Here is a 24,647-nt window from a genome sequence, read left to right on the forward strand (position 1 = left end):
CTGAGCAGGAACCCTCAGGATGCCTTTGATTCCAAGGCCTGGCAAGGTCCTTTGGTCAACATAAACTCCCAAAGTAGTGATGTGTTAGCGCATACCTGGGACCCCAGCACTCGGGAGGCTGATGCAGGAGGATCCCTGAGAGTTCAAGGCCAGCCTGGGCTACAGAGTGAGACTCTGCCTCAAAAACCTGGGAAAAAAGGCCGCAAGGCCTGGAGTGTGCAGAGTTCCAGGGATGACTGTCTTCCCTGTTCTGCAGGAAGCCGAGGATCTGCCAACCTGTGACTCCGGTGGCCTCTTCTCTTCCGGCCACGGAGGTTCCCCTTGGCTGGGATCTGCATCCTTACTGAGCCAAACCCTCCCGGTATCGGATGGACCTCGATTTTCCCGTGAAACTGAGGGTCCAGCCTCCAGACCACGAGTCCCAGGACCAAGTGCCGAGTGTCCCTGCAGCCGCCCCCAGCACGGAGGCAGGAAGGCCTGTTTCTCCCTGCAGCAGGGTGTGCTCCGTCCCCGAGTCTGTCTGCAGGAAGCAAGCCAAACCCAGCCCAGTCCCCGATTTTTACAGGTAAAATACACTGCCCTCTGCTCTGGCCTCTCCCCCACCTCAGACCGCAGGTGCTAGGTTGGCAGAGCCAGGGAAAACAGGCCAGCATCGAGGAGCTGGTGGGAAGGGCAGAGCTGGGCAGCGAGGGGACAGGGCCAGAGGACGAGCTTCACAGGTGAGAGACGCGAGGCAGTGTCCAGGACATCAGGCCCCCACAGACACAGACACACCAGGCTGGGACCCCCAGAGGAGAGGGAGGTGTAGAAGGCAGGAAGGCCACAGCCCCGGCCTCCAGGGCCCTCGGTTCTATTCCCACAGCTGATGCCCTCAGGGGTCCCCTGACCTATCGGGCTGGGGGTGTCCTGGCAGGAAAGGTGCTTCTGGCTAGAGCAATGGGCCTGGAACAGGGCCTCCAAGGGGCCTGAGCAGGATGGAGGGAGAGGTCGAGGAAGGCAGAGGGCGGCCAGTGTGAGGGGTAAAGAGAAAGCCTCGGTATGACAACGCATGTGCACACATTCACGTCTGCTCCCTCCCACCTGCTGTCCTGAATGTACTGGCACTCAGATGCCCACACACTCAGCACACATTTGTGTATGCAATCTAGCCCCTGCCTGCCCCACCCCACACGGGTCCATGCTCAGGCGCCCTGGGCATTCACTGACACACTCACTGTGCTCACCCTCATAACTGCACACACTTAGCCACAAGATCACAACCCCTCATGCCCATAATCACATGCATGTGCATGCACACATATCCCTGGGTTGCCAAGCTGAGTCCTTGGTTCCAAGTCTGGCCACCCAAGAGATGCTCCCGCTCCCTTAGTATCTCTGGGCCAGGGTCTCACTATGTGGTTCAGCCAGGCCTTGAACTCACTATGGAGCCCAGGCTGGCATCAAACTCACAGCAATCCTCTTGCCTCAGCCTCCCCAGTGCTGGAATTACAGACGTGAGCCACCATGCCCGGCATGTTCAATAAATATTGAGGTCCCTGCCAATGACCTCAACTTCTCAGCTCCCAGCCAGGCAAGGGCCCCCATTTTGGCACCCAGACCTAGCCAGAATGTCCTAAACCTGAAGCCGCTGAGGTCACAGGCAGGGGCTCACATTCTGCCTCCACACCCATGGGAGCCCTGAGCTCCCAGCCCACCCAGTAGCCACCCAGGGCCACCCAGCCTCTGCATCCTCACCATGACAACTAGAGTGGGAGAGGTGAGAGGTTGTGGGCTCTTGTATGACAGGGAGGGCGCTGCCCCTGGAACACATCACGCCCACCCTCGGGGTTCGGCATGCCAGTCTGTTATTGCCACCCCACCTCCAGCTCAGAGATCCTGTAGCCCTGAAGGACTGGTCCAGAGCTGGGACCTGATCCAGACAGAGGACTGGAGATGAAGACCCAGATGAGAGCCGAGAACAGAGGGAAGAGGCAGAGGACGGAGAGATGAAGGGCACCATCGCTGGTGGAGAGCGGAGCGAGCGGCCTAATTACACGGGCGGCGGGCAGAGGGCAGCCCGTTTGATGTCTGTGGCAAGCGAGCGGCATCAAAGGCCAGGCGGGCGGCATGGCTGGCAGGGAGCGGGAGGACCCACCCTGTGTGCCCACCTGGGCCGAGGCCCCTGTGCCCAGGCCCATTGGCCCAGCTGCCCACCCCGGGGGAGCTCAGGAGTGTGCCAGGCTTCCGCCGGGGACAGCCCTGGCCTAGTACTGCTTCTCCAGTGGCCCCTGCAGCCCCTACCTCCGGTAAGTCTGTCCTGGGACCTGCAGGCCCACTCAGGAGGGCCCTGAGCACTCCCCTCCCACCCCACCCCAGAACCAGCCCCCTGATTTGCCTTTCCTTAAGTCCAGAAAATGCCAGCTCTCATGATCTCCATCCCCCAAACTGGGCACAGTGGCACACCCCTGTCATTCCAGCACATGGGATGCTGAGGCAGATGGATCACCTCAAGTTCAAAGCCAATGTGAGCTACATAGGGAGATCTTATCTCAAAACAAACAAACAAAATTTCTGTTTCCCACCTAGTGGGAAGGGGAAGTCCTTAGATGATCCCTGGTCATCTTCCCCAGGTCTCAAAGGACCTGCCCCTCCCGGTACTCCCCGGCTCCTTCACGCTGCCTTTAGCACAGCCCCACGGAACCCTGGTGAGGCTTCCTGTTCCCCAGTGCCACCCCATCTCCCCTGGCTTCTCAGCCTGCTCTCTCCGCTGAACCCAGGACCACAGTGAGGGGCGACAGTCTCAACATAAGCAGTGCCAGTGAGGTAGAAGCTGGGCTGCCTTAAATAGGAATCCTGGTCTCCCAGGCTCCTCCAGGGGCCATACCGGCTCCTTCTGTGACCATCTCAGCCTCAATCTCTTCATTCATAAGGAGAGGGAATGCTTGCTACCTGTGCTACCCCTGCGCAGAGACAGTTAAATACAATAATTCACAGCCAGGCATGGTGGCACACGCCTGTCATCCCAGCACTCAGGAGGCTGAGGCAGGAGGATCACTGGGAGCTCGAGGTTATCTGGGCTACGTAGTCTGTCTAAAAGGGGAAGCTATTCCCAGAGAAGGGCAGAAGAAAAGCCCCTCTGCCGTAGAGGGACGCCAAGATGGCCCGCCCTGCCCACGCACTGCACAGCTCCAGGCCGCTCTGTGTGGGAAGCAGATGGAGAGTCCCTGCCAGCACGCTGCTTTTCCCTGTCCAGCCTGGGCGAGACACTCACACCTGCTCGCCTGCTGTCACCTAAGCAGAAGCAGCACGACCCTCCTGCTGCCAGAGGAGGGAGGTGGAGGCCAGCACCGGAGTGCAGTTGGGCCACCACCCTCAACGCTCAGACCCGCAGGCAGGCGCAGTCGAGGGCCGAGACTCGCCCCCCGGGTGTGGTCAGGCTGGGATCCGCCAGCATCTTCTTCATCTTCCACACCATGGCTTCCCTCCATGGTCCCCATGGCCGAGAGTCACAAAAGCCAAGGCAGTTGTGACACACTCGTTCCCTATATGTAACTTGTCCTCTGTGGATGCTTTCAAAGCCTGGCAGGTGGTGCATGCCTGCAATCCCAGCACTCGGAAGGCTGAGGCAGGAGGATGGCTGTGAGTCTGAAGCCAGGTTGAGCAGCACCGTGAGACTCTGTCTCAAAAACTCAAAAATTAAAATGATGCAAAAAAAAAAAGACTGTCACAAACCTACACGCACACCTACTACCTCATCTATCCACTCAGCTCCCTCACCCGCCTCCAACCCTCCCCGCCTCCTTCCCTCCTGGTCCATTCACCCCATCTTCCATCCACCGAAGCATCTTCCCGTCCTGCAAGCACCACCGACTCACACACCTGCCCAGCCATCCAGACACCACCCCTCTCACCTCCCACCCATTCGCCTGAACAGGTCCCTCTGATTGATCAATCAGCTCTTCCATCCCAGGCACTGTGCCAGGTCTCCAACCTCCACGACCTCCCCGTCCTTGGGAAAACCCCAGGCAGAAGCACCCCACTCTGGAAGCCACAGACCAGCACCTCCTGCCTCCACTGAGGAGCGGGCCCCAGAAACAGGGATCGCTGGCAGGGCTGGGGCCTACAGTGTGCTCGGAGGTTTGGGTGGAAGCATACAGAGTGACCCGAAGAGCAAAGCAGAGCCCAGTGCACCTGTTGGGAAGAGGAAGGTTTCCATCCATGCCCCAAGGCACGGGATGGACAGCAGAACTGTCCATGGAATGGACCGTGATTGCCCAAGGTGGGGTGTGACTCTGGGAGGGTCCAGGTCATCATGGCTGGTTCCCACCCGCCCGTCTCCATTCCAGAGTTTCCCAAGAGTTTCCAGGTCTTCGGGTGGAGGGGACAGGGCATTGGGAGCCAAAGCCCGGGTGACAGGAGTTACATGAGCTCTCAGCGTCTAGCAGAGCAAGCTCTGGGTTTCAGCCTGCTGCTGTTCCTCATCTGTGTGATCTCCTCAGAGCCTGAGTTAACCCCTTCTGAAATGGAAAACACAGCAATCCTGGTCCTATCTGTTGCAAAAATCTGATGAGTCCATGTTGGAAGGACTCCGAGAATCATTTCAGGTTTGCATAACACAGAACAAAGAAAGCGCTGGGCTTTCTAGTCCTGGTCCGGATGGAGAAACCACAGAGAAGGCCGGGACACATGAAGAGCAGCCCCGGCCCAGAGCCAGCCCCAGGTCCCCTCACCCAAGCTGGGTCCCTCCTGACCCATGGTGCCAAGGCCTCCCCATCGGGCCTTGGGGAAGGAACAGGAGGCCTGAGCTGCAGTCAGGGTGGGGAAAGAGAGCCCGAGGCTGAAGGTGCCAGCCAAGGTGCCAGCCTGCCAAGAGCTGCTGGGGCAACCGGAAGGAGAAACTGAGGCAAGACCCAGCCCAGGCCAGCAAGGCCTGCGCCCCTGCTCCCACGCAGTGCTGAGCAGGGAACACACACGCACACGCACACGCACACACACTCTCCCACTGCAGCGAGGACATCGCCGTGGGTTCGCCCTGTGGGTGCCAGCTGGGTGGGCTGGCACAAGGTGGGGAGAGGGCGGCGCGAGGAGCTAATCCCCCCAGCGTCTCACAGACGCCCACAGAGCCCAGGGTGAGCTCTTTGTCTGCGCAGAGAGACGGAGGCGGCGGGCTGGCTGGCGGGCGGGCGGGCGGCCGGCTCCTCTTTCCCTCTGTGCCTCCGCCCCGGGGCAGGTAGAAGCCTGCCGTCTGGGGATGGGTCCGAGGGAGTGGGGGGAAGGGATTAGGGGAGAGACAGACACCTACAACTCAAGAGGGTTCCCTCCCGCAGGCCCAGGGAGCCTGTGGCTTCGGGGGTGGGGGTCCCCGGAAGGGCAACAGGGCATGAACCCCAGCGGGGAGCAGGCCTGGCTTGCAGCGGGAGGCTCCAAGGGCTGCTAGACAGCTGCATGCCCGTGAACCCGCTCACACCCAACCGTCCACACACAGCCAGCGTCCGGTGCTACTTGCACACATGTGTATCCTTGCAGTTGCACATGGAGACCGACGGGCAGGGATAATTACACACACAGCCCCGCAAGATCACAGTGGGGCAGTTGAGAGCAGTTCTGGTTCCTCCTCCACCAACCTCCTCCCAGGCCAGCCCCTGAAACACCACCGTGCTGGGCACCCACAGTGAGCAAAGCTACGGTCACCTGCAGGTCAGCCCTCCTCCCGTGCACCGCTGGTGCCTGGCTATGCAATGGCCCAACTGACGTGGCGGTGCCCCCTGCCCGGCCCCAATGTCCACAGCCACGGAGCACTGTCCAGCGACACCGACTGGTACATGGCACGCTGTGGCCTCCCGGCCCAGCTTCTCCTCCCTGCTTTTACCCTGTGCACACACGATGCCCAGACACGTCTGTAGGTCTCCTTAGCATAAGAAGGTTGCCCCTTCACACCCCCTGCACTCGCCCTGCTCCTCCAGACCGAGGCCGGGCCTGGGACTCCCTGTCTGGCTGAGCACCGAGAACAAGGTTGCGTCCTGGACCTGCTAGGCTGAGGTTCGGTCTCGGCTCCAGGGGACAGATGCACCCGATGCGTGCAGGACCCTTCAGGTTTGGGGGTACACACTGTGTGACAGTCAAGCCTCACTCGCCCTGGATGGCATCTACATTTGCCACCAGCACCCTCCCCAGTCCCTGGGATGGCCAGGTCACAGTCGCCCTTCTCCTCCCTGCCCTGCAGCCCAGGAGCCCGGGTTGGCAAGCCAAGCCCCACTGTGGCCGGCGCCCCAGAGGATGAAAGACCTCTGGCTCCTCCGGAGACCAGGGCTAAATATACCCCTCGCCTGCTTTCTTATGTCTAACTGGAACCAGCTGGGCGGGACCCACCCTTCTGCCTTCCGCCTGCAGGACCCGCCGAGGACCAGCACTCAAGGGATGGCCAGGCGGGCCATCAGCAGGCGGCTGCCTGGAGCCACGGAACCAAGCCCAGAGGTGGCCCGGCAAGAAAGCCACATGCCAGCACCCCTTGCCTCCCGAACCCCACCAAAGGCAAGGGTGCTCCCAGAAGGCAGAGTACGGGAGACCAAGCCTGGCCCATCACAACAGAAAGCTTCTGAGCCTCGGCTTCCCTTGCTGTGACACAGGGGGACACAGCCCAGTTCTCAGAATGTTATCAACAGTGAGTTAATCCGAAGCGCCAGACAGCAAATGCTCCCGTCAGTGCTGGTCACAGCTGGGTGTGGTGGTACACACCTGTAAAGTCCTTGGGAGGCTGAAGCAGCAGGGCTAACACAAATTCAAGACCTGCCTGAGCTAAGCAGTGAGTTCAAGGTCAGTCTGAACTATATCTAGGGAGACCTTGTCTCAAAAACAATCAGTCAATCAATTAATAATAAGTAAACTCTGGTCATTCCAGAAGGTGCTGGTTGCGCGATCGTAGACTTGTGTGTGGCTGCTGGCCCAGGGCTGACCATTCAAATCAGCAGGGCTAGGGGCTTCTAGGGGAGCCACGGGGCAGCTCGGGGCAGAGCATTCAGGGGCTCAAGGAGGTGGACAGGCCGAGGCACACCCCCGCCCCGGGCCTGCCCCTGGCCACGTCCCGGGCTAGCCGCCCTGGCCAGCACCCACCCCGGCCTGTGGTCTGGGCTGTGGCTGCAGCTCCCACGCCGTGGCCCAGTTTAGCGGCTCCAGTCCTTGGCCGGGGACGGCCCACTCTCCGGCCCAGTCCAGAGGCCTGAAATAGGAAGGAAGAGGGTCCTAAAAATAGCCCTAATTACAGAGGGGCCCACGGGGGTGGGGGCGGAGGCTCCTCCATGGCTCCTGGACACTGCCACAGCCTGCTCGGGATCCTGTTTGGACCCCGGGGGGAAGGGACCCTCCCTGGCCCCCCTAGCCCCAGCCCACAGCTGGCCAGCCTCCCGGGGGACAGAGACTGGGGGAGGGGAGGATGGGCCTGAGTTGGGGCTGACCTGCTCAGTGCACTGCCCTGACTCCAGGGCTTGGACGGCTCCACCCACTCTGCTCTCCACCCTCAGGTCACTGGGCAGCTTTGGCCTGAGAGAGTGCCACCCTTACTCAGCCGGTGCCCTGCCTCTGCCAGGAAGCCTGCCTTGAATACCACAGCCTGGCTCAGGCCACCTCTGTCTGCTCAACTCAGCTGGTCCCTAGGGCAGGGCTCTGCTTTCCTGTCACCCCCAGAAGGTGGGGTCCCCAGGTTCAGACCACAGAGCTGACTTGAGTGCCCTTCTCATCTGCCTCCCGTGAGTCATTTCGTTTCTCTTGAGTTTTGTGCCTTTTCTGTGTAAAGAGGGGACCAGGATGGTCACAGCCTCCCAGGGTGCCAGGAGTGAGGTTGTGGACACCCTCGGCAGGTGGCACCTGAGGGGCCAGCACAGACTCTGTCCTCCACCCTTGTTTCTGTCCCAGGGAGGCTGGGGCAGCGCTTGGGTGTTGCCAGGGGCTAAGGAGCTTAATCATCTGGGGGTGAGGGCTGCCCCCCAGCAAAGAGGGACACATGATGTGCTGGTGCCATCTGGTGGTAGCTAGTAGCAATGACAGTCACCCGGTCTGGAGAAGAGAGGGGAGAAGGGAAGGAAGGAGAGGAGGTTGGAGGAAGCCCCAGATGACGCCCAGGCAAGTCACAGAAACATGCCAAGGACGTTCCATGCCATCTTGGGGGTCCCAGTGACCATGGGGAGCCAGGAGGTCTGAGGAGTTGTGGCCGCGTCCAGCAGGTAGTGTGATGTTTCTAGGGCTGTCTTCCAGAGCCTGAACTGCCAGCCTCCATGCACCAGGGATGGGCATGGTTGTCCCACACGGCCCGGCCACCTCGAGCCCTTGTACATGTGAATCACAGGGGCCGTCATACGTGCGGTTCCATGAGCATCACACAACAGCAAGAGCCCAGCACACCTGACTGCCCCAGGCACACTCAGGACCCGCACCTGTGCTGGGCAGGTGGCCTGGGTCGAGTGGAGCTTGCGAGGGGGACCCCCCACACCATCCTGTCCTCTGCTTCCTTGCAGGGGTGGGAGGTGGAGGGTGAACTTGTTTACCACTTCTGCTCTGGGCAGTGGCGATGATCTCAGACTGGCCTGGTGCCCTCCACCGGCAGGGCCAGGCCTGAGTCACGGGGGTCAGATGACTGCAAGGCTGAATGAGCCCCATCCTGCAGCCCCCGGGAACACCCCGCCCTGCCTGCTCCCCTCCTTCCCCACGGTGGGCTGCCCTGGCCAAGCAGCCAGGCTGGAGAGGGTGGGGAGAGGTCAAGGTTCAGCCACCACCGTCCCCTCCCCAGGCCAGAGCCAGCAGGGCAGATCCCAGGCAACATCTTGCCTCCCTGGCCAGCCCCGCTCCCCTGAGCTGCCCCAGGAGCACCAGGGCCCTCTGGGGCCTCCTAGCTCAGGTCCACGGCAGGCCTCAAACACGTGCTAGAAATAAATGTGACACTGACGCCACGTGACTTCTCCCCTGCCTCCCCAGGCCCCACAGTAATAGGAGGGGGAGGAGATCGTGTCCCCCCAGTGTGTGTCCCCCAGGCTGCACTGAAGAAAGACAAAGAGGGCCCGGGCTCTGTCTCCAGTGTCCCAAGGGGCCACCAAGATCAGTTTTAGCCGCTTAGCAATAATCCCATCCTTATGAGGTGTTTTGTCCTTCAAAGCTTTTCCTTTTCTTTCTTTTTTGCTTCTTTGTTCTGTTTTGTTTTGGGTTTTGGTTTTGTTTGTTTTGTCTTTTTTTGTTGTGTTCGGTCTTTTTGAGATGAGGTTTTGCTATGCAGTTCAGGTTGGCCTTGAGCTCACTTTGTAGCCTAGGCTGGCCTCAAACTCGCAGCAAATCTTCCTGCCTCAGCCTCCTGAGTCTGGGATAATAGGTGTGAACCACCATCCCCTGCTGGCGTTTTGTTTTTTTGAGATAAAATCTTGCTCTGTAATTCAGGGTGGCCTTGAACTTACCACGTAGTCCCCCGTTGCCCTCAAATGCCCAGCAATCCGCCTGCTTCAGCTTCCCAAGTACCAGAATTACAGGTATGCACCACCACGCCCAGCCTTGAGATCTTTCTCAGTTCTGTAGGACATTTGGTTTCCATGGAAAATAAATTCCCAATGGATTTCAAGGCACGCCATTACTAGGAGCCAGCCAAAGCTTCGGCTTCCAGGGGGCCCCTCTCTCAAAGACCCCAGCTCATGGGGTCCACACCTCCTCGTGGTGCTCACAGTCTTATGCTAGTGAGGCTCCATGGTGGTCACAGAGCCCCACGCCCCACCCTGGTAGAGCCCACGAGTGTTTAGCCGAGCTGGACACATAGGCAGGCTCAGTCCTGGGCCTGACACTGTCTCACCAGGTGGCCTTGGGCCTGGAACAGACCCAAGGACCCTCCGGGTCCTGAAACTCCCGGGTGCTAGGACCCATGGCAGAGGCATCTCTGGGTGTTGCAAAACTGAACTCAAGGAGAGCTGGGGATGCCAGGGGTGATCCCTGGCCCCTGCCCCCCAGCCCCGAGCTGGCACCCATTCTTCTCTGCTGCTCCTTTGGCAATGCCCGCTTCCTCTGGCCTCTCCCTGGCTTCACCAACTCCCCGGCTTCAAGCCCCGACAGTGCCCGGCGCCCCCTCCGTGCCTCTGATCTTCCCCTGGCAGCCCCTCTCCCCAGCTTGGCACCACATCTTTCAGCCTGCTGCCTGCCAAGCCCGGGCATCACCCGCTCTCCATGCCCGGGCACTGGGGCTTGGCCTCGGCCTCCCCAAATCTTCAAGCCTCAACACCATCCTCGCCCACCCGTCCCTGGGCGCTGGAGACGCGCAGACTCCTGCAAGTCAGCATGGTCGTCCCCGTGCCTGGGGGCCAGCTCAGCCTCCAGCCACACTGCTGCAAGGGCCACTGTCACCCCCTCGGGTCTCCAAACGCATCCGGAGGGGGAGGGACTTTGTTTATTCTGTGCTGTGGGCAGGGGACAGCTTCCTGTGTCACCAACATCAACAGTGGCCCCTACACGCAGGAAGCCCCCAGGAGCCTCGGAAGGATCAGGGCTGACCTCATGACCTGGGGTACTGGTGGACAGCTACCCAGGGCCACCAGCGCCTGCACTGGGCCCTGTTCTCAAAAGGCCTCCTGCAGCTAGGCCTCAAACCCTTCTCCCTTGAGCTCCCTGTTTCTCTTCTGCTCTCCATTTTAAATGCACCGACTGTGTGAGGGGTAACAGGGGAACAAAACTGGACACTGCTAGCACAGTGAGGCCCTGCGTTGCAGCCCGGGCTGCAAAACCAAAACCCAAACACCAGGTACACCGTTTGAGAGCCAAATGGCTCCAGATCTGTAGTCCACAACAGACACACTTGTAGTTTCAGCTACTCAGAAGACTGAGGCAGGAGGATCACCTGAGTCCAGGAGTTCAAAGCCATCCTGGGCAATACAGTGAGACCCTGTCACTTAAAAAAGAAATAGCAAGGCACAATGGTACACACCTGTAATCCTAGCTACCTGGGAGGCTGAGGCAGGAGGATCAAAAGTTCAATGCTTGCCTAGGTAACTTAGTGAAATTCGATGTCAAAATAGAATTTATTTTTAGTTTTAGTTTTGTCTCTTTGAGACAGGGTCTTGCAGTTTAGGCTGGCCTTGAGCTCACTTTGTAACCCAGGCTGGCCTCAAACTTGCAAGGACCCTCCTGCCTCAGCCTACCAAGTGCTGGGATTACAAGTGTGCACCACCACGCCCAGTTTCCCCTTTGTTTTGTATTATGTAAGTGACACATTTATTCTCACTGTAAAACCCAGGATGTGGGATAACCCTGGACCTGCTGCCCATCTCAGCAGTGCTCTCCATTGGGGCAGGCGGTGGCACTTGTCTAGCTGGCCCCACATCCCGTCCCCAGCACCACAAAACAATGACGTTTAAAAAGAAGCAAGCAACAGGGCACGGCAGTGTATGGCAGTGACGGCCTCACTCTGGAAGCTGGGGACCACGGAAGCTCAAGGGCACCCAGGGTGACACAGCAGGACTCTGTCTCAAAATAAAAAGGGCTGGTGTGTGGCTCAGTGTGCAGGCCCTGGATTCAACCTGCAGCACTGCATCAATCCGTAAAATTAAAAACAGAGACAGACAGACAGAGCCCACTAACCCCTGGGGTCCCCTCCAACCTCTCCCAGGAACTGTGCCATCAGCATCTCTACCCCGGTGTTTGGGGCTCCCCTCTCCCCACCACCCCTCCTTGGTTGTCCCCTCACCCTCTGCCCAGTCCCAGCCCTCGGCCCACCACTCTCTTTGGGATTCTGCTCCAGCATTTTGCCCTCTGCCCTTCTGGGATGGCTTTACCCACACACCACGCACTGTGTGCCAGGACAGCACAAACACAACGCAGACGGGTTTGGTGAAAGGAGCAGGGGCAGGGTTTTACCCCCTCATTTCTGCCTTTCCAAGGTGTCGCTCCGTGTTCAACCCAAACAACTGTGGAGGGCAGTCTCATCTATGACGATTACTCAACCATGGAGGTAGAACTCAGCCTATTCCTTTCCTCCCCTACCTGGTCTCCGACACTCCCCCTATCCTAAGCACACACCCCACAGAACAGCTCCAACCCGCGTCCACCTCACTCGGGGTCCCAGACCTTCCTCTTGGAAAGTGTGTCCACTTGACAGATGGGCTGTAGAAAGGGTGAAGAATGTGTGGTCACTAAGGGGAAGTTCCTTGAGTGCTCATCCAGTGCCAGGCACAGATCAAGTGCGCCCTGAAACTCCTATTCTTCCCACTGCAGGGCTGGAAGCACAGATCGGGGAGCAGGCCCAGCCAGGAGCAGCAGAGCCCAGCGTCCCTCGTCCAGCCCTACAGCCCTCCTGGGACTAAACCAGCCCAGGGGTCTCAGGGGAGCTTTCTTCTGACCTCAAGGGCCTGATCCCCTCCCCACCCCAGGCCACAGAAGCCCCAGGGAGGGCACAAGAGGGCAGAATGGAGGTCCAGTCCTGCAAGGGCAGCTCCACACGCCCGCCATGCACAGCCAGCCAAGTGCCCAGCCGCCGGGCACTGTCTCCACAGGGCTGGCTCCAGTCTCCCCGCCACCAGAAACCAAGTGCTCTGCAGACAGCAGGGGCTGGAGGCTCCCCTGGGCAGACAGAGGACAGTGCATTATAATCACATTTCCAATTAGCAGCTCACTTTTCTCCCGTACTCAGTAACCAAGATGCAGGAAGAAAAGGCCAATTTTAATCATGAGTTCCTCTCTGCGCACTAATGGGGTCGGATTCCAGTGCCTTCACTGCTGGTAGGCTCCGGGTGAAGCCAGCACCCCAGGGAGATGCTGCCAGACAAGGGACAAGACTGGCACACACACCTCCCCACGAGGGGCCCGGAGCCTCTGAGCCCACCTTTCAGGTCCCCTAAGTCAAGTCTCCCCTCCAGAAGTGACCTGGCTGCAGGAAAGGACTTTTTCCTACCCTTAGGAAAAAATCAGGGAATTCCCAGAATGACTTTCCTTAATCAGGACTCCCTATCGGACAGGGCTGGACATCACCACTTAATTCTGTTATAATCAGTAATAATAATGGCAGCATAGAAGCCTACAGCACACCAGCTGCCCCATGAGGCTTTCATGCCATATTTCACCCTAACTCTTCTTGACACCAGTGCTGTGTTCCTACCCCAGATGGTAAGTCAAGTCCAGAACAATTAGGCAACTTGCCTATGATCACTGATATTAGTGGCAGGGCCAGGATCCAAACCCAGAGTATTCAGTGGGGGTTTTTGTCTGTTTTTGTGGTTTTTGCGACAGAGTTGGCCTCGAACACATGTAATCCTCCTGCCTCAGCCTCCTGAGTGCTGGGATTACAGGCATGCGCCATCACCCCCACATCTGCCGCTCTGACACAAACGCTACATGTGGATCCCTAACCCCACCCGGCATCTTCATCTTCCCTTAACTGCAAAGATGTGGGTAACATGGGTCCTTTGAGAAAGATGACAGAGAAGGAAAAGAGCCAGGTGGGAGATCCGGGTCCCTGCACCCCTGGGCTTCTGATGGGTACGGGTAGCTGGACTTCCTGGTAAAACTGAGGACTCAGAGCCTTGATTATTCTCAGAACTCGGATTATTAGTTTGCATCAAGAATCTCTCTGAAACTTTGTGCTACCTTCTGCTCCTCCAGAGACACTGAGACATAACCGAGGGGCCAGGGGCCGGAGGTGCCAAGGGCAAGGCAGGCTTGGGCCAAGTTGTCTGCCACAAATGTGGGCCTAGACATCCGCCCATACAACCCCTGGGCACAGGGGCAAAGGCTACATGCTCCACCTTCGCCATGGCTGGAACTGGAGATCCAGTTCCAAACCCGCAGGACCCGGCAGGGCGAGTGTCCCCGCACTGTAAAGGTAGGAAAGGGGGTCGTCCCTCCCCAGGGCATCTGCCGCGGCCTCGGCACGCTGTCTTTCCTGTTGCCTGGCAACTCTCCTTTTGCAAGGTCCTGGGTAAATCAGTCCATCATCAGTGAACGAGTGCGTGATCCGAAGCTCGGAAACGCAGAGGAGCCCGGGGGACGCGTCCACGTGGGGGCGCTGGAGGACGAGGGCGGAGGCGGAGTCGGGGTGCAGGGAAAAACAGCAGGCTGACTACCACTGCGCGCCGCACAAGCCCCCAAGGGGCTGCGGGGGGCCTCGCCAAGGTGAAAGCAAACGCGAGAGGAGCCCGCGCGTTGGAACCCCGGCTCTGCCACCACCACCACCGCCCCCCGCGCCCCAGCAGAGCGAGCCCCGCCGATCGCCCCGCCTCCCGCGGCCGCAGCAGGCGTCGGACCGGCCGCTTCCTCCGCATCCCGCCCTCGGCTCCAGTTCCCGGCTCTGCGCGGCCCGGCAGCTTTTTTTTATAACCCCTCCTCCCTCCTGCGCGCTTTTTCTTCTGGGCTCCGCCACCCCAGCCAAACCGCAGCCTTTAGCAATCCTGCGCCCACCCGGCGCCCCGGGAGCCTCGCCGCGGCCGCGACCCGCCCCGCGGCCAGACACCACCCCCAGCCCGCTCCCGCGGGGGTCCGGGCGGCCGGAACCCGAGCCGGAACCGGAACCTGCACCCTGAAGCGCCTCGCCCACGCGGACCTCGGACCTCCCCCCGAACCTGCCCAGGCCTGGCTGGCGCAGGGATCGCGCCCCGCCCTCCTCGGGCCTCGGCCTCTCCGGGGCGCGCAGGGCCAGGCCGTGCCCGGGTGGCCGAGGGCACCGGGCGGGGCCGGGGCCTGCCAGCCCCAGCCAGACCGCAGCCTGAGAGCCACTCTCCAAATAGCCGCGGTTTCAGCCGGGGCCCTGCCCGCTCCGGGCCATCCGGGCTTCGGGGTTTTCTTTTTCTTCGTCCCCTCCGCCCTGCGCGCCCATTGGAGGCCTCGCACGGGTTCTGCTGCGCCGCGCCCCCCACGTCCGGTGGCTCCTGCGCAGTGTGGCAGAGACCGTCGCTGGGGCGGCTGCGGGTCCGTTGAGCGCGGTGGGTTAGAATCCACGGTGCGCAGGCTCCTAGTTGGGCACTGTAGCAACAGAGCTCAGAGCCCTATGCGGGCAGCTCCAAGTTGCTGGAAGAGAAACTGAGGCTTGGCTACCCCTTGGGGCCAAGGTTACCGGTTTGCACCAGCAGATGCAAGGCCTCGGGGTCCAAAAGCCTGTGCTACATTTGCCTCCAGGGCTGTGCCCCAGGGCTGTGTGCAGGGTCCAGGTTAGTGTGCTAATTTTCAGCACAACCTAAAATAAACCCCCCTGCCTCGGTTTCCAGATCTGTAAAACGAATAGAAGACAGAACTGTTTGTGCAAGGAAAAATTTAACAGTAGAAAACCCAAAACTGCACGTGACACATTAATTAGGTGCCCTGACTTAGGAGAGTTGAGTGAGCACTGGTGTGATGGCCTCCCTGCTGTGCCCAGAGGAACCTTCAGGCCCGCCCCAGCACGGAGAATTAGACTGAATCAGGTAATCTGCATTTGATGTAAACGCTGGGGTTCTTAAGCCATCAGCTAGCTAGCGATTGGTGCACATGCTGCGTAAAGGAGCTGCCTATCAGCCCTCCATACTCTCTGGTTTTGTTTCTGTCTTGGTGGGTCTGGACCCAGCTGGTGCATTTTTTATTTTGTACCTACTATGTGCATGGCACACATTTCTCATAGCCTCCTTCCATACATTCATGGCCTCTTCAGCTACCATGTGGCTGACAGCAGCACTGTCCCAGCCCTGTACCTTCAGAAGTGTGGCCTCACCCCAAGCTGGATGGGTAATCAGAGTGAGTGCTGAGTTCCAGTGCTCCCCCTAGGAGCCACTCTTGTGCAGTGCACAACCAGTGCAGCTCACAGTGACAAGAATACAAGTGGGTGGTAGTGGTAAAGGGTCCAGTTCATTCTTGCCAGAGACAGAAAACTCCAGTGAGGAGGTAAACAGAAAGTGGTCTCCCAACTTGCCAGGCACTGAGGTGTACACCTAGCTACTCAGGAGGCTCAGGCCTCCTGGATCACAATTTTGAGGTCAGCCTGGGCAACTTAGACCTTGACTCAAAATTTTAAAGGGCTGCCGATGTAGCTCAGTAGCAGGTCATTTACCTAGCATGTGAGAGGCCCAGGGTTTCATGCCTACTGCTGGGGAGGGAGGGAGTGAGCTGGGTGGAAAGGGAGGTCCCGCAGGGGCAGAACCTATGCTGGGAGCAGATGGAGGCAGGCGGAAGGGGGCATGCCCTGCCTTGCTCCCTGTCTGCACTGGCACTGGCCAACCAGGGCTGGCATCTGCCCGCAGACGTGGACTGGGCTGCTCTCAGAGAGAGCCGATCTTAGCCTTCTGTGACCCGGAGTCAGTGGTAGTAACTAATGATAGTCACTGGCATTAAACATTTACCACGCACCCCAGCTAAGTGCTCCCCATGCATTAGCTCAGCCCATCCTCAGGCTCCGGCCCCAGGGCTATTATGCGTCCTGCTTTGCAGAGGGCAGCTCCATTGTGTAGCGAGGTTAGGTAATGCTCCCACGGTCATGGTTGCGCAGTGATGGGGCTGGAATTGGAACTCGGTGTCTGACCACAGAGCCCCAGTGGACAGACTCATGCAGTTGCCCAGGCTGGGCTTGAACTCGAGACCCTCTCACCTCAGCCTCCCAAAGTGTCAGGGTTACAGGCAGTTACCGCTCTGCCTGAGCTGGAGCCTCACTTTTGGGTTGGTGGGGGGCCTGCTAAAGGGGGAAAGGCTGCGGAAGTGGGACTCAGAGGCCAGAGGCTGGCGAAGGGAGGCAGGCCATTCTGGGGAGAGGCCTCAGCTGAGAACCTGTTGTGCACCTGCAGGGGGAGGAAGCCAGGAGCTCAGCCAGAGGCCAGGCAGGTGTTGCATCAGAGTGCTAAGCCATGGGATCAAATACCCTGGCAGCAGGGGGGCTGGTCTGTTCCCCCATGATGCCCTTGCTGCCATTGGTCTTCCCAGCTGGGAGGGAGGGGGTTACAGGAAGTGGCCCCAGGTCAGATAAGCGGAGAGAAGGAATCGCTGGGATCGTCTCCCAGGCACACTGCAGCAGCCAAGAGGTGACAGGACCGGCTGCAGGCAGCAGCCTCAGGCCAGAGGACTCCCGAGGGTCCCCAGACCCAGCAGTGCTCCCACCATGCTGCCTTGCTTGGCCCTGCTTCTCTTGGCAGGACTATCCGAGGGCACTTCGGCAGGCCGCGGTGGAGAGGAGCTGGCCCTTGGCGCTAAAGCACGGCCCTGGGTGACCATGACCCTGGAGGTACCTTGGCAGGGAGGCTGGGACCAAGGCAGGCAGTGATCCGTGGAGGAGGGTGGGGAGCCATCCCTTCAGGTGGCCAGAGCAGTGGGTTGTGTACCGTGGGCTGTCCTGTCTGTGGGCAGCTCAAGGGCATGAGCCCTGGACCACTGAAGGGACTCAAGGCTCATGTGCATGGAGCAACAGTGGGTGTGTGGGTGTGTGTGCGTGTGTCAAAGCATGGAAACAGTGTACCATCTTTTAGGGCGTGGTGGCGCCCGCCTGTCATCCCAGCACTCACGAGGCTGAGGCAGGAAGATCATAGTCAATTTAAGGCCAGTCTAAAATATATATCCAGACTCTGCTCAAAAAAAGAAAAATCCACAGACTATGTTCCTGATACTTTCTTAAATCCTTTATAAACATTAACTCACTGAACCCTTCTATCAACCTCCTGGGCAAGTACTGTTACTTCCTTGTTTCACAGCAAGGAAACTGAGGCACAGAGAGATCAATTCATTTGTATGGGTCCTTTTTTGTGGGGGGAGAGGGACCAGGTCTCAAACTCAGGACCACGCACTCACCAGCCAAGTGCTTAAGCTGCTGAGTTAAGCCCCCGGCCCCAAGTCCTGGTTTGCAATGTTGTCTTCTAAACTTACTGGATGCTAACAGCTGGAGACCCAACCTCTGCACCCACTCAATCCTGACTCCAAACCTGAGCAGATGCTCTGGGAAGACAGAGCCCCTGCCCTGGAGCTGCCCCAGGACTGACGAGCAGTCACAGCCGGTGAGGAAGACGGTACTTAGGATAGCTATGGGAGGGCATGCTGTGGCTGGCTCTCTGCATCGCTCCTGGCATGCTGAGGACACTAGGCCAGAGGTCCTAGGCCACAGCAAGGTCCCTGGAGCCTCAGGAAGAGCCATGCATGTCAGGGCATGTGTGGCACGGGCTTCTCTCTGTTTGACAGGGAAAGTGTGGGTGGAGGGGAGAGGGCTGCAAGCCTTGGAAACTGGGGTTCAAGCCCCAGCTTGTCTACTGACTCCTGCGGTCTAGGGGACCTCAGCGTTGCCACCTGCAAGGTGGAGGGGGGGCAGGTCACTCTCAAGCTCTTTCTCTGGTTTGATGTACTTAGTGGTGTCAACATCAGGCATTGGGGCTCCTGGAATGAAGGGATTCATGGGCCGGGACACCTCCAGGGTGACCTGGTCACCCCCTAGCTTCCAGGGCTCCTCTGCAGCCCTCTGAAGCTGAGGGTCCAGGTTAACCCAGACCTGGAGGGTTTTCTGTCGTCTCCCCCGCGCCCCAAGCAGAAAGCCGTAGGAAGGCAGCAGGGTCAGCCCTGGCTAATTTATAAAAGGCCACTCTTTCCAGCTCGCATCTGAAGCTGAATTTCAGCAAGGCAAAGTGGTTTTCATGAGCTTTTCAGAAACGGGTCCAAATCTCTGAAGAGTCTTCTCGGGTTTCTGGCTAGGCTGGTTGACTCCAGTCAGAGACAGCCAGGGAGGAGACAGATTGGAAGAGACCAAATTAGTCCAGGGCTTGGAAAACAGTCCCTGTGGATCCCAAAATGGGGATGAGACATGCGGTGAAAGGTACAGGGGGTTTCCATTGCCCCCGGCCAGGTCCCTGCTGGTCCCTGGGATGGAGGACAGAGCCTCTCACCAGCCATGGCTCACCATCCCAGACAGCCCTGTTTCCAGAGCCGTGGACAGAGGAGCCCCTCTTCTGTGGGGGTTCGGGGTGAGGTCACAGGTCACTGAGGAGAACTTTAGTCCCAAGCCTTGGATAGGACATTTGTCCCTTTAGGGTAAGGATGGAAACAGCGGTGGTCCTTGAGCCCCCACCTGAGGGTGGACCACCGCTGTTTCCAGTCCCCTCCCTACTCTGATGGTGGCTGTGGACACTGAGGTTCTGACTGTCTGATCAGCTGGTGGCTTCCGGTTCCAGCTCCATCCCTTGCTTCCTGGCTGGGGAACTTCAGACATGCCGTGGCATCTCTCTGTACCTCTGTTTCCCTCTGTGAAGGGCTGACAGGAAGGGCACCAGGTGCTGTGTGTGCCAGGAGCATGCTAGGGGCGTTGTTGGCTACTAATAACACCACATGGTGTAACACATGCAGAAGAAAACGCACCTCGTGGCACACACCTGTGATCCCAGCACTCAGGAGGCTGAGGCAGAAGGATTACCATGAGTTTGAGGCCAGCCTGGGCTACACAGGGAGACGCTGTTTCAAAAGCCAAAATAAAATACAAACTAAAAGCCAAAATACTCAGGAGAGGCCAGCACCAGCTAGAGCAAGCGTCTGATGACAGTGTTTGCTGATTGTTGCAGCTCCAGGCTTCCCGTCTCCATGTCAGCCTCCCCCAGATTCCTCCACTAACTCTGTTTCTCCAGGTCCCTGTCCCCAGCATCCAGCTGCAGCTGCAGGAGGCCAAGCGGTTCTTTGGGCTGATGGGGAAGCGGGTGGGAGGTGAGTAACATCGGTGTGAGGAGGGGGACGGGGTGGGGGCTCTGAGCAGGGTCTGCACCTCCCAGCTGGGGCCCAGGGCTGAGCCCGCTCAGGAGATGGGCACGGGTAGACTTGTGATAACAGGTGTCCTCCTGTACAGAGGCGTGTCCATAATGGTAGGTGTAAGCAGCGGCTGTCCCCAGGGACAAGGAGTAGGGTCACCCTAAGGGTAGAGGCTAGCAGGACATGGTGGCACACACCTATAATCCCAGCACTGGGGAGGCTGAGGCAGGACGCTTGCTATGAGTTCAAGGCCAGCCTGACCTGAAACTTTTCTCAAAAAGACCAAAAAGGGTTGGGGCTAGAGATCCAGCTTGGAGGCAGGGGGCCTCCCTGCAAGCTGAAGTTTCTGAATTCATTCCCAGTACCCTTCCCCATACACACAGGAAAAAGGGCAGAGGCCGCCACCTTGCACCCTGGCCTGTGCCCCTGCCTTCCATGTGGGATGCTTTTGGGAGTAGCAGTCATCAGAGGCCAGCATCTAGATGGACATAGGGCAGAGGGCTGTGTCCTTTCAGCTTGCCGTCAATATTCTTTTCCTTTTTCAGCACTGGGTTTTGAACCTAGGGCCTTTGCACTGAACTATGTCTGCAGCTCTTTTTATTTATCCATTTTTTAATTTTCTTCTGTGAGACAGGATCTTTTTAACTTCCCCAGACTGGTCTCAAACTTTTAATCCTCCTCCCACAGCATCCTGAGTGCTGGGATTACGGGTGCGCACCCTCAGGTTCCGCTTAAGACTCTGAGTTTGGGGCTGGGGATTTAGCTCAGCAGCATAAGCGCCTGCCTTGCAAGCAGGCAGTCGTGGGTTTGATCCCTGGTACCGATAAAAAGGAAAAAGACAAAAAAAAAAAGACTCTGAATTTTAGGTGGTCATGCTCAGTGCTATTGAGGGTGTGGAGAAATAGTCACTGTTTATATCCCTCCAAGCCAAAAATATTCATGACTTTACCAAACTGTCTCACAACAGGAAATCTGTCTGTCAGGTGATATGATAATACTATATGAGCTGTTTGCACAAAAGTATTCATCATGCAAGCATTTGTAACAGGAGGGTGTGGAGCTAATGTAAAAACTATCACAGGGAAAGGATCAAAATATATTAGGCTCATCTGTAATCTCTGTGGACAGTAAAAAAAGTCTCAGGCCATGCACTGTGGTCCATACTTGTAAATCCTAGCTGCTCAGGAGGCTGAGGCAGGAGGATCATGAGTTTGAGGCCAGCTTGGGCCACTTAGTTAAGAACCTGGCTCAAAATGAAAATTTTAAAAAGGGCTAAGATGTAGCTCAGCACAGTGCTTGCCTAGCATAAGGAGGTTCTGGGTTCCATCCTCAGTACTGAGCAGATAGAGAGGCAGATCTGTGGGAAGGGCTCCAAGATACGTATGCCTACAGAGCATGGTAGCCCATGCCTGTCATCCCAGCACTTGGGAGGCGGAGGCAGGAAGATCCCCATGAGTTCAAGGCCAGCCTGGACTGCATAGTGAGACCCTGTCTCAAAAAAGGAAAACAAGATACACAGTTAAGCTGAGCAAGTAAGTTACAGAACAGTGTGCATCAGAGGAGCATCTTTGCTTTTTAAAAAATTACATACTACACACACATGCTTATGCAAATTTAGTGGGAAAGTTCCAGAAGAATAAACATCAGACTGTAAGCAGTGGTTCTGTGTAGGACAGGAAGTGGTGGTGAGGGAGCAGGGAAGAAGCACTTTACTTTCTACTGCACAAATCTTTAAATTGCTCGATTTAAAAATAATAGTGGGCATGGGTTCAAGGACTGTCTCTGTAATAAAAAATGCATATAAAAATAGGGAAAACCAATGTGTGACCACATTGGTTCTGGTTTCCTCCACTATGAAAGAAGTTTGAGCCTGGGCCACTGCAGAGATCTCTTCCAAATCCAGCAGTCCCGAGGGGCAGCAGTCGGGATAGAGGAGAGAGATTTCCTGAGCCCTGCGATGCCTCTCATGGCCAGCTTCAGTGGGGACTAAAGCTCCTTGGGTGACCAAGGGCACCCACGCCACCCCCAGCCAGTGCCAGGCACAGTGACATCACCCGTGCATTCCCTACCCGTGCGTGCTCTATGGTCTGCTGCCAAGCACACTCCCACCACAGCTGAGGAAAGCAGGGAGTGGCTGCAGCTCAAAAGACCCCATAACCTCACCAAGGCCCCCAGAAGTGCCACAGCCCTTGTTTCCCCCTCCTTCCCCTAGGTGTCCCTCGGATCCATCCGGAGCCCGCAGGTAGGCACTGCCACCCTTGCATGCTCTGGGGCGGGGCGGGGCGGGGGCCGTACCGGATGCCAGGCTGGCATTTTGGAGCCGAGGGCGGGGCCGATGTGGCTTGGCTCCGAGCCGGCTGCGGGGCTTTGGCTTGGGGGTTCCTCCCTGGGTGGTGGGCTGCACAAGCCTGGGGCACACGTGGGGCACAGGAGGAGACAGGCTGAGTATAGTTCTGCTGCCAAAGCTTCAAAGTGACCTTGAGTATGAAGCCTGGGGAGGGGAAAATGAGTCCACCACCACAGATAAGAGTGCTTGGAGCTGAATCCCCTGTGCAGAGGGAGGGTGTGGCAAAGATCTTTGAGCAGAAAGGGCAAAACAGAGCCAAAGGAAACAACCAAACAGCCTGCCCACGTGCCCTCAGGATCACGTCCAACCCCCTCACCACGGGGTGTGGAAGGGGCAGGATGGGAGGGAGGGCCGGTGGCTGAGCAGTGACTACATTTGCAAAGCCCAGCCATGGACCCGTCTGGTCCCTGCCCCTCCCTCGTTACCCTCTGCTGCCTCAGTTCTCCTCCTCCCCGGCCCTTGCCAGGGCAGCTAGGACCTGGCCAGCTGTTACAAACAAGGCCTCCTGGGCAGAGGGAGGCTCTCGACAGAAGGTAGGCCAGAGCTGCTTGTGCATGTCCATGGGTGGCATGGACAACAAAGGAAAGCGAGTGGACAGAAAAGAGTCCCAGAAGCCCTTACAGGGAGGCCCCACAGCGAGGGCAGCTCAGGTGCAGGGAGGGGGCCACTGATGACCTGGGACTCAAAGAGCCATGGTCCTGAAGCTGCGCCCTCCTCAGCCCTAGCCCCTGGCCCATCCCCAGAGCCAGCTGGGCACATGGAATACCAGATCCTGCAGCTCCCATGTTCCCTGGCTGCCCTTGAAGGCCTCGTCACTGACCCTTAAGGGATCAGGCCTGGAGTCCTAAGACATTCTCTGCTGTCACCCTCTGTCGTTGAGCGTGGGCCCCCAGGGTGTGTGCTGTGTTACACAGTTACCCCAGGGGCAGAATCCTAGGGGCCAGGTAGGAGTGTTGGGTAGTGAATCAGGCTGGGGAGGGGCCCCAGCTTCTGTGAGCCACCTCCAAGGAAGAGCAATTGTTGGCCCAGTGTCAGAACATCAGGGCTGGTGGCGGGGGAGCTCGGTGTTAGAGGGCTTACTTTGCAGGAGTGAGGCCCTGGGTTAGATCCCCAGGAATACAAATAGAAAAAGCATCAAACAAAACTGGTCACTGGATGTGGTGGCACATGATTATAATCCCAGCGGTGGAGGCTGAGGCAGGGGAATCACTGAGAGTTCAAGGCCAGTCTGAACTGCATAGTGAAACAGTGTCTCAGAGGCCAAACAGCGGGCTGGGAATTTAGCTCAGTGGCATAAGCGCCTACCTTGCAAGCATGCAGTGGTGATTTCAATCTCCAGTACTGGAAAAAACAACCAGTGGTTAGCCCAAGCTTTGGGCTGTGTTCGCCAGTGCTCGACCTTGTGCCCCATGCCATGAACCTCTGCCCCCTACCCCCTATTCTCACCCTGGCTCTTGGGACTAAAGATGAGCCCAGCCTCTGTTTTTCCCTGACATTTTCTCAAAGCGTCTGAGCCAGCCCATTCAAAAGCTCTGGACGCCACCCTGGTGCCAAACAGAACTGAGCGTCCTCCACGCATGGTGTGAGCTCGGCAGCTGTCACTTTTCAGAACCGAGAAGCAAGTTTACCTGCAGTCAGTAGTGAGCTAGGGACAGACAGGGCTGTGCCTCTGGTTTCCTGGCCCATGACACCTCCCATGTCCACAGGAACACCTTGGCATCTTTAGAATGTCTTTGTCCCCTTTAGAGAGGAAAGCTGGGGTTGGCTCCCTCTCTGGCCCGTGGCGTCTGCCATGGACTGAAGATAGGTGGGTGAATTATGGTCCACTGCCCGAGTTGCAGACAGCAGGAACATGAGAGAGAGGTGCCCGGTCGAAGGGCCAGACAGTACTCCCTAACTGCTCACCTCCTACAGTGCCCTCCCCAGGCTCGGAGCGGGAGGACCCGGGTTCAGAGTGAGAGGCCCCACAGGACGCTTCCCAGAGAACGTCACCTCCTCTCCTCGGGGACAGCAGACCTGGCGGTGGGCCGACTCCACCTCGCGTCTCCTGTCCTGCATGCTGGCACTTGCTGGATTCAAAGAGTTTCTTCCAGGACTCAGCAGTGGACAGTGGTGGTTGTACAGATGTGCTGGGCCATTCTCCAGAGCTGGAGCAACCCTGTCCTCCCTCGAACTTCTGTGACAGCGTCTCGGGGCCAGCCTGGCACTCCATACCCCACACTTGATGCTGGGTTGGGGTCTAATAAATGAATGACCATTTGTGGCTTCTTGTGTGGTGCAGGGCAGAGGGCAGGATGCTGGCTGGGGGCTTTTTCAGAATACACTGCCCAGGCACTGTCCTCAGGTGGAAAGGAAAGCTTGTCACCAGAGGGCAGGAGTGATTTCAGAGCAGAAGCCCCATGGCTGAACCTGAAAGAAGACACTGTCTTCCCTGCACAGCCAGGACCGCAGGGGTTCGATTCACCTCTCCTGTGGAGAACTGGGCCCCCATCATGGCCAGCTTCCCAGTGGGAGGTGGTCCTGCAAGTCTCTGGTTTGCTTTCAGAACGGGCTCTGGTGCCCTGCCAGGGGCTTCCACCTGCAATCAGTGTCTGATGGACAGGCCCGTGTCCCTGTGCTGGTGCAGAGGCAGCGGGGACACAGAGGA

General features: G+C 58.1%; 1 protein-coding gene across 2 annotated transcripts; it reads left to right on the forward strand.

Moving 5' to 3' along the window:
* The first annotated feature begins 13,844 nt into the window (after window positions 1-13,844).
* On the forward strand, window positions 13,845-24,259 carry Tac4 (tachykinin precursor 4). Of its 2 annotated transcripts, none has more exons than XM_063251371.1 (4): window positions 13,845-15,131; window positions 19,536-19,611; window positions 21,866-21,895; window positions 23,915-24,259. In XM_063251371.1, the coding sequence occupies exons 1-4, from the start codon at window positions 15,054-15,056 to the stop codon at window positions 23,956-23,958; spliced, it is 228 nt and encodes a 75-aa protein (XP_063107441.1). In that variant the 5' UTR covers window positions 13,845-15,053; the 3' UTR covers window positions 23,959-24,259. The 2 variants fall into 2 exon arrangements, with proteins under 2 accessions (XP_063107441.1, XP_005002449.1); XM_005002392.4 differs by lacking the exon at window positions 13,845-15,131 and adding an exon at window positions 15,406-17,164.
* Window positions 24,260-24,647: the final 388 nt, after the last annotated feature.

Source organism: Cavia porcellus, unplaced genomic scaffold (assembly GCF_034190915.1).
Source record: "Cavia porcellus strain 051 isolate PalLab524CR breed Dunkin Hartley unplaced genomic scaffold, mCavPor4.1 scaffold_6, whole genome shotgun sequence".
NCBI classification, from domain to species: Eukaryota; Metazoa; Chordata; class Mammalia; order Rodentia; family Caviidae; genus Cavia; species Cavia porcellus.